Source organism: Austrofundulus limnaeus, unplaced genomic scaffold (genome assembly GCF_001266775.1).
Source record: "Austrofundulus limnaeus strain Quisiro unplaced genomic scaffold, Austrofundulus_limnaeus-1.0 Scaffold553, whole genome shotgun sequence".
NCBI classification, from domain to species: domain Eukaryota; kingdom Metazoa; phylum Chordata; class Actinopteri; order Cyprinodontiformes; family Rivulidae; genus Austrofundulus; species Austrofundulus limnaeus.
The window spans coordinates 68,632-78,650 of record NW_013952955.1 but is presented as its reverse complement, the minus strand read 5'-3'; the positions used below and the strand labels follow the sequence as shown (position 1 = coordinate 78,650).

The 10,019-nt window shown below is 48.6% G+C and overlaps 1 protein-coding gene across 1 annotated transcript in view; it reads left to right on the top strand.

Annotated features, from left to right (window-relative positions):
• prss59 (serine protease 59, putative) overlaps window positions 1-10,019 on the top strand; it is a gene marked incomplete at its 5' end in the record, with an annotated part of 53,171 nt that overhangs the window by 40,982 nt on the left and 2,170 nt on the right. Inside the window, 2 exon segments of the mRNA XM_014026428.1 lie at window positions 2,530-2,620; window positions 2,795-2,997. Coding sequence (XP_013881882.1) covers window positions 2,530-2,620; window positions 2,795-2,997 — 294 coding nt within the window.

Below are 10,019 nucleotides of genomic sequence, written 5' to 3'. Positions count from 1 at the left end.
GATTTAAGTTTTATATTTCAAAGATCCTTATGGCTCAGCAGCAGAAACATAAATTATACTGTTAAGAAAGCTAAAGTCTACCTAAAATAAGTATGAAGGTAAATTAAATATCTGACAGTGATCATTACACAGTGTGGCTCTAATTCTTCACTTCACCATCTGTGTCGCAGTTTCACGTCTCCAAAATGAGCGTACGCATGGCTCAGAGCTGGCATGAGGCACCGCACATTTTCACGTCAAGTTTGGATTTTATATATCACAACCTTGGCGTGAAAAGTGGCGTATACAAGTTTCTGGGCTCGTTTTGTGCATACGCAAGTTTTATAAATCCAACCCCAGGAGAGAAACCCAGACATGCCTCTCCTCAATGACACTTTACAGCTGGTTCGGGTGGGGGGATACATAATCCCTTCAGGGAGTCCTGGGTCTGCCACGGGACCTCCTACCAGTGGGACATGTCTGGAACACCTCTAAAGGGAGGAGTCCAATCAAAAGAACCACCTCAACTGACTCTTTTCAATGCGAAGGAGCAGCGGCTCTACTCTGAGCTGCCCTGGATGACAGAGCTCCTCACCCTATCTAAGGCTGAGCCCAGCCACCCTAGGAAGGAAGCTCATTTTGGCCGCTTGTGTCCAGAATCTTGTTCTTTTAGTCAAGATCCACACCTCATGCCCAGTGGTGGAGATGGTACTCAAACACTGTACTTAAGTAAAAATACATATAGACAGACAAAAATGTTTTCTAGTAAAAGTACCACATTACCATTTTTACTTGAGTAAAAGTACAGGGGTTAGAGAACGAAACTGAAACACCTGTCATTTTAGTGTGGGAGGTTTCATGGCTAAATTGGACCAGCCTGGTTGCCAATCTTCATTAACTGCACATTGCACCAGTAAGAGCAGAGTGTGAAAGTTCAATTAGCAGGGTAAGAACACAGTTTTGCTCAAGATATTGCAATGCACACAACTTCATGGGTACATACTAGAGTTCAAAAGAGGACAAATTCTTGGTGCACGTCTTGCTGGAGCATCTGTGACCAAGACAGCAAGTCTTTGTGATGTATTAAGAACCACGGTATCCAGGGTGATGTCAGCATACCACCAAGAAGGACCAACCACATCCAACAGGATTAACTGTGGATGCAAGAGGAAGCTGTCTGAAAGGGATGTTATGGTCTAAAACCAGGTGTTTCAGTTTCAGATAAGTAATTGCTTTTAAAAATATTTAAAGTATTAAAAGTAAAAGTACTTGCTTTATGTATTCCCTATTGGTCTACAATATCATGAAGTGTGCCTACTGTATGTTTTTAATACATCAATGTTGTGCCATTATAGTGAACAATGCTGCAGATGTTTATTGTTTACCCTCTGTGACACTGTGATTTTGTGCATCATCACAGATTGTGACAACAGCTACAGAAGCTGTAAACTCTCCACCGACTTCCTCTATCAAATCTCCACAAGTTGTTTTTTGAACCAGTTAGATTCAGTAAGTCATTTAAACAAGGCCATAGGTGGCATATTTCCTTTGGCTGACTCTTCGTGGTGGAATCGTCTAAGTGTTGCCGCTGATGGTCCAGTAGGTGATGCAGAATCATCTCGCTCTTCTTGAAGGACAGTCTAATGGTATTCTCCTGTTTCAGTGTTTCAGTGGACCAGTTACAGCAATTCCCCTCTCGCCATTGATTACTTTCAAACTAAAAAAATAAAACAAATAAAAAAACCTATTGTGACGCGATGTGAATGTAACTTGTAATGCAACTCATTACAGAAAGTGCAGTAGAGTAGAAAGTACAGATACTTAATGTAAAATGTAGTGGACTAAAAGTCGAAAGTACCCATGATTAAGTATACTTAGGTAAAGTACAAATACATGAAAAATGTACTTAAGTACAGTAACAAAGTACTTGTACTTTACAATATCAATCATCCCACCACTGCTCATGACCACAGGTGGGGGTTGAAACGTATTAAGACCAGTAAATTGAGAGCTTTGCTTTTGGACTCAGCTCTTTCTTCACCATGATCGACCGAAGCAACGCCCTCATTACTGAGGATGAGACCCCCAACCCATCAATCCATGTCCTGCTCCATTCTGCCATCTCTCATGAACAAGACAACCAGATACAAATAAAGTTTTCTAAACCTTAAAAACTCACCATCAGGTCTAAAATTTGTGCTGACATTTTTTATAGATTCTGTAAAGTTGAAACTGCTCTCTAACTAGATGTTTGTGAACAGCTTTTAACCAGAAATGGATGTCTTTTGAGTTGCATTCTGGTGTTGAGATGGATGACTGGATCCGACCTCTGATAAAGCCACAATACTCCTGCAGACACTTCTTTCTCCACCTGTCTTGTAGCTTCAACAGCACTGCTTCTCCTAATTAGGGCTAAATGACTGAATGGACTAATCTATTTTTAAAGCTGTTTGAGCTTATGCTTGAATTGCCTGCTGTCTGTTATAGCTGCCTTTTATTAAAAACAATGAACATGCAGACAGTGGATAAATGCTGTGTGTGTGTTGTCAGGGAGACAGTGGGTCTATCAGACGTGCAGTGAATTTGGATTCTACCAGAGCACAGATTCACCTAACCAGCCATTCAGTGGCTTCCCTCTCGGGTGAGTGCAGTACAAATTGTCTCCCTGCTTAATAAGTTCATAATTGTGTTTTCAGCATCCCCAGCAACTGCTCCCCTGTTCGTCTTCTACTAGCTCCACATCAAACACGATCCGTTTTCCTTCTTCCAGCTTCAACAGATGCTGTGTTGTTCTTTGTTTTTCCTCTAAATGCAGTTATCAGGTGAAGCAGTGTGCAGCTTTCTACAACATAAGTGCCGAGCAGGTGGCAGAGGCCGTGGCCCAGACCAATGAGTACTACGGAGGCTATGACATCCGCTCCAGCAGAATAGTTTTCCCCAATGGGTCCATCGACCCATGGCACGCCTTGGGAATCACCCAGGACATCACAGCTGAGCTCCCTGCTGTTTTCATCAAAGGTAAAAATGAACAAATTCCATTAACAAGAATGAAAATCGCCGTGCCTACACCCTTACTGCTCTTGAGTGCTCATTTGACAATTGACTAAAATCACCACCGTGCTGTTTTTGCTGATTAGTTAGCTAACTTGTTATGGTAACATACGTGCTGTGGCTGTCCCAAAATAGCTCTGACTTCCATTTGCATGAGAATCTGCAAATTTTTTAATGAGTTTTATTGAATTCTAAGTGTTTAAAATCAAGCTGAGCGGCCAAATTCTGAGCAGCAAATGTTTTTCAAATCACAGCCTGTTTCTACGTCCACAGCTTGCAAAACTTTAATCTAGACCGTGCACATTATTTTGATGTCCTCTTTCATCTACATGTACCCATCTCACTCTTATGATGTAATCTATTGAGGTAGACTTAAAAACTGACGTTTGGCAGATTTGGACCAGTTTTTCAAACCCATCCATCCATCCACCCATCTATCCAATCATCCATCCACCCACCCATCCACTCATCCAACCATCCACCCACCCATCCACTCATCCATCCACCCACCACTCCACTCATCCACTCATCCATCCACCCACACACCCATCCAATCATCCACCCACCCACCCATCCACTCATCCATCCACCCACCACTCCACTCATCCACTCATCCATCCACCCACACACCCATCCAATCATCCACCCACCCACCCATCCACTCATCCATCCACCCACTCACCCATCCACTCATCCACCCACCCACCCATCCATCCATCCATCCACCCATCCACCCATCCACCCCACGGTTGGATAAATCTGAATATATTGTTTATATGGGCATAAAATTAATCTGATCATGACAAGCATTCACAAAGCTTTTATTCAGAATAGAAGTACCGACATAGGCCGAGTTATAACTTTTTATAAACCACAGAAGAAGTTTTACTTCCATGATAATAAAAAAATGTTCTGTGTCCTCTGAGTGCCCAGAATAGATGTGCACCAGGTTTTAATAACGGCGGAGACATTCCTTTGTCCCTGATTGAGCTACAGGCGAAGCACCATAGCTGTTGGTCTTCTTTCTTTACCGGATGAGAGAGCGGGAGGAAATAAACACCCTTGAAAATTCTGTGTTGCCCCTCTCTCCACAAAACACCAGAAACCAGTGGATGAAAGCCACTTAGGTCCATTTTCCACAAACAGATTAAGATGACCAGATTAATTGTTTACATACACGTTGTTCAGATTATTTTAGGCATAAACCACCTCTTTTCATTTGGATTACAAATTCATTCGGCTCAAGCTGAATCAGATCAGAATCTTCCGATTGGGGTGTTTACATTTTTATTCTGAATGGCTGTTTACTCCGATTACTTATGTCCGTGTGAACATGGCTGAAGAGACAAACAACCATTCACTCTCTCACTCAGACCTTGGGATAATTAAAGTTACCAATTAGTCACAGTCATGTTTTTGGTCTGTGGGAGGTAACGAGAGTTACGACTGTAACTGCGGTTCTGTGAATCCCGGATGACTGCCAGAGGCGGTGCTTAAAGCACTGAATGATCACTCTTGCGCATGCTCAGGTCGAGAACCTTATACCAACATGGTCACGTGTGACACTCGGTAAGTCTATAAAGTCACGTGACAATGCCAGTTCAGTCCCTTAATCTTCTCGCGAAACACTATGATTCCGAGGGACCGAATGCTCTGGCAGTCATCCGGGATTCATAGAACCGCAGTTACAGTCATAACTCTCGTTCTATTTCATCCCTACTGACCGCCAGAGGCGGTGCTTAAAGCACTGGATGACAACTACCAACAGAGTCCTGAGGAATCGCACCCCGAAAAGAAACAATCTCAAAACATGGCCACCTCACTGGGATGATGAACGCTGGGACAGGAGCCCCTCCAGCGGGTGAAAGGCAGCCAGGTTTACCCTGTAAAATCTAGCAAAAGTATTCGGAGATGACCAGGAGGCTGCTGCACAGATAGCCTCCAGAGTGACCCCAGTCATAGCGGCCCATGACGCACTAATGCTCCTGGTGGAATGGCATCGTACACCAGCAGGAGGTTGGTGGCCCTGTAGAACGTACGCTTGTTCCACCACCTCCACAATCCAACGCGCGAGACGCTGTTTGGAAAGGGCCTGCCCCTTGCATGGCCCTGCATAGCAAACAAACAGACTATCAGACTGCCGCAGAGAAGCTGTCAGACTGACATATGCTTCCAGTGCCCGAAGTTCCGAACAGGGCAGAGAAGTTCATCAGGCCCACCTGCGTCAAAGCGAGCAAGCTGGAGGGGCACAGAGTGGCTCGCAGATGAGGCCACCTTAGGAAGAAATGTCACGTCAGGTCAAAGAGTAATGCCAGAGCCAGATGGGTTCCAACGGCAACAGGAATCTTGAACAGACAGCGCATGTAGTTCACCCACCCGCTTCGCCGAAGCCATGGCAAAGAGAAAGGCAGTCTTTTTTGACAAATACTCAAGGCTCACCTCCGCCAAGGGCTCAAACGGGGGAGATTGCAGTGCAATGAGGACGAGAGAGAGGTCCCACACAGGTACGACAGGGCGTAAGGGAGGGTGCAGGTGCCGGGCACCCCTCAGAAACAAAGAAACGTCCTTATTACGGCCTATTTTCTCACCATCCACCACCACATGCTAACAAGAGATGGCAGCTACATAAACTTTCAGAGGGGACGGAGACCGACCTTGAGAAAGCAGTGCTTGAAGGAAGGTTAAAATAACTGAAATAGAACAGTGTACAGGATCCACATGTCTAGCACGACACCATCTGTCAAAAACTTTCCACTTATGAGTGTACACCAGTTGTGTCGAAGGGGCCCTGGCATTAGTCATTGTATGCCCGACATCTTTGTCATACTCTGAGAAGGAGATGCCGGGCCTCGTAGCGGCCAAACCCAGAGCTGGAGGCGACTGGGATTGGGATGCAGGATCCGACCCCCAGCTGTGACAGAAGGTCCTTCCTGCGGGGGAGAGGCATTGGACAGCTGCAACAGAGCCTGTGCAGCAGTGGAAACCAGGTTCTCCCCGGCCACAAGGGGGCCACTAGAAGGACCTGATGCCCCTCCTGAAGGACTCTCAGGAGTGTTGGGCCTATCAGGGGAAGCGGCGGGAAAGCATAGAGCAGCGCTTTTGGCCAGTCGTGTGCCAGTGCATCCTGACCCAGAGGACTGGCAGTGTCCGCCAGGGAGAACCAAAGTGGGCAATGTGTTGTCTCTCGGGACGCAAACAGGTCAACGGCTGCTATGCCGTACTTCTCCCAAATGACCCCCACTACCTCCGGGTGGAGCCTCCACTCCCCCGATGGTGGGCGTCCCCGAGACAGAATATCGGCCGGAACATTCCACACCCCTGGAATGTAGGCCGCCCTTAGGCTGGCAAAAAGAGGGGCTGCCCAGGTCAAGAGCTTCTGGGTCAACCTCAGAAATGTTATCGACCGTGTCCCCCCCTGATGGTTGATACGAAAGACCACCGAAGTATTGTCCGACCGCACTAGGACGTGTTTCCCGTGCAGGCCCGGGAGGAAGTGTCGCAACGCCCGCTGCACATTCTCCAACTCCAAGGCATTGATGTGCTGCAGTTTCTCCTGCGGGGACCATGTCCCCCGGGCGATCTGTCGCTGCCACGACGCCTCCCATCCTGTGGTGAATGCATCGGTAGAGACAACCTCTCGACGAGCCAGCAGCGAGCCCAGTGGAACCCCTTTGGTCATAAACCCTGCCTCTCGCCACTGAACCAGTGACGCAAGGCATTGATTGGACACCAGCAGTCTTCTGCGGCGGTGCAGCATACGAGATGGGTGCAGCCTTAGGCTGTTCAGCCACATATGTAGCAGTCGCAGAGACAACAAACCCTGGGGTACCACTGTAGCAGCAGCAGTCAGCTTGCCCAACAGACGAAGGTAAGCAAGAAAGGCGGGTGCACGGCCGGGTAGAAAGGAGGACAGCATTTGAAGAATGTCCTCGACACGCTGAGGCGACGGGTGAGCAGTCATAGTGAGGGAGTCCATCGTGATCCCAAGAAAGGTGACCTGCTGAGATGGAACCAAGTTGCTTTTCTGCCAGTTCACACCAAGACCCAACAAGTCTATGTGTTAGAGTAATGTGTGTGTGTGTCCGCCGCCGCCTGAGCTTCTGTGGGCACACATATTAGCCAATCGTCTAAGTAAGGCAGGATCTTCAACCCCTTGGCCTGCAGAGGAGACAGGGCTGCAGCCATGCACCGAGTGAACACACGCGGGGACAGAGACAGGCCGAATGGAAGAACTCTGAACTGAAAATGCTTGCCCTGAAATGCGAAGCGGAGAAACCGCCAATGGTGTGATGCAATCGGAACATGAAAGTAGGCATCCTTCAAGTCGACCAAGGTGGACCAGTTGCCTGGGGAGATTGTCTGAAGCACATCCCTGACGCTCAACATGTGGAACAGAATAGTCTTTAAAAACACATTGAGACCCCTGAGGTCCAAAATTGGGCGGAGTACACCGGTCTTTTTTGGGACTAAAAATACTTTGTTTAAAAGCCCCCTGGATCCAGCAGGGGGTCGACAGGCAATATAGCGCCCTTGGCCAGAAAGGCATCTATTTCGTGACTCAGAGCCTGAGCCTTTGCCTGGTCGTGAATCACCGTCATCCTGACTTGACCAGGAACAGGAGGGCGGTGACGGAACTGTAGCGTGTAACTCAGAGTCAGTGTAGACACCACCCATGGATCGGGAACAAGAGCGGTCCAGCAACTGAGCTGGTCCGGGGTAAAGTGTCCCACCGCCAGCTCTGAATCATTTCCGAACTCCCTGCCCCTAAGAGGGCGGGAGGGTTGCCGAGTGGACTGCCGGGGTTGAGAAGCCATGCGAGCCTGACCCCTGGAAACGTCCCACTGGCCAGGAGGAGGCCCTGCAGCAGGCCGTGGCTGCCCCACCGAGGGTGTAGACGGGGCTGGATAAGTGCGTGAAAAAGATGCAGAGGCACTCCCAGCAGGGTGCTGCAGTCGCCTGCGATGAAGGCTGGCCAGCTGCTGCCTGGTATGAGAAGCCTGGGCCAACCGCTCCAAGGCTGCAAGCGCAGCAGAGCCAAACAACTCCCCCGGGACCACTGGAAGACTCATCAGGGTCCTTCTACAAGCTTCAGTAAGCAGAGACTGTGCCAGCCAGACCTGGCATCGTGCCCGGACAAGGGTAGACAGGAGATGGCCAATTTCCCTGGACAAAAGAGCAAACCCATGAAGAGATGCGTCCATCAAACCTTGAGTAGGTGCATCAATCGCCAAGCCCTCCAGAGAGGCTGAGAGACCCAGTAATAAATGCGACAATGACTTACCAAGTCGTCCCAATCAAGCCCCCGAGTCATAAGCTCTACAGAGCAGATCATCAGTCACACGACGCTGAGGACGAGGACACCTTGCATTAGCTCTCAGAACCTCATCTGGAGCCACAATGAGGGATGCTATGGTAGGTTCGACAGAAGGCATATGACCCATGCCAAACATGGGCGCATCCTGCATGCCCAGAGCCCTGCCATCAGAGGTCGGTCTTGAAAAGGCCTTAGTATCTGCCCAACAGGCATGAACCTCCTTCACATAGTCGGCAGATGGGGGAACCATAAAGGACAACCTAGTAGTAGGACGCCGAAAGAAAGCACTGGAAGCATCAGGCTGGCTCTGTGGAGCATCCAGCTGCAGCCGAGCAAGCGCAGTTCTCAAAGCGCCCACTATCGAATCATCCTCTTCCGACTGAGAGCAGGAAGAGAGACGCGAACTGGCTGTTGACATGTGCGAGCCAGATTCAAACGGATCTTGAAAATCAGTGCCAGACGCTGCCAGGGATACAGCATCATCGTCTAAAACGGAGAGCCCTGAACCCATGCTCCGCCCTGGGTCCGGGTCTCTAGTCAGACCAGAGCCACCACCGTCTCTAAGGGACTCGAGTAGTGCTTTCATCTGCTCCAACTCGGAAGTAAGATGGGCCACCTCCCCAGGTAGGCCTTCTGAATCCCTGGAGCTCTTCTTAGTCCTCTTAGGATGCTGCATAGCCTCAAGAGCCATACGCTTCACAGGCCGGCTGGCACCTTGAAGGTCAGCCAAACGAGCGATACGCAGGGACAAGGGCAGAACAGAAAAATTAGGGCAGGCCGCATCAGTCAAGGTCTCCTTTAGGTGATCTAGGCCCAAACAAGAAGGACACAGATCATGCCCATCCTCCAATTGGAGAGGGGCCAAACAGACTCTGCAGCCCGGCATGTCCAGCATCTTACGCTGACGAGACAAGGTCAGGTCGAGCTGAAATCGCCACTCTTGACACTTAGCCTAATGGACTAGGGACCCAGTCGAGCAGAAAACGCCACCAAGGGTTCCAAGTGGGAAAAAAAGAAAGCTGCAAGGCGCACTACAATCACCGTAGCACGGTTGCAATATCATATGAGGCAAGCCGAACACGGCTGCACAACGTAAACAATAAGCAAGCCCGAAAACCGCTGCAATTAGACAAAATATAGGCGAGCCGAACACGGCTGCACAACGTTAACAAAAAAACAAGCCCGAAAACGGCTGCAGACAAGCAAACGGTGGCACAATATAAAGAAAAAGCAATCCCGAAATAGGATGCAATACAATCAACTAAAGGCAATCCGAACACGGCTGCCACAATACAAGCCGATACGGCTAATTAACAACCTGTCGGAATTGGCTAACGCCGTACCACCGGCAACAGAAAAATCGACGTGGAAAGCGGACGCCGCCACTCCCTTCGACTAAAAGAGAAGATAACTTACCAATCGAAGAACAAAATTGTAACAATGAAGAGCTTGCGCAGCCTCTAGAGGGCGAGAAAATCCTCGCAGCTCTGACCGTAGTCTCGAGGCTACCAGCGACAAGCAACAATCAAGTCTTACCATCTACAGTGGTTTGCAAAAGTATTCATACCCCTTGAACTTTTCCATATTTTGTCACATTACAACAACAAACATAAATATATTTCACTGGAATTTAATGTGAAAGACCAACACAAAGTGGTATACAATTGTGAAGTGG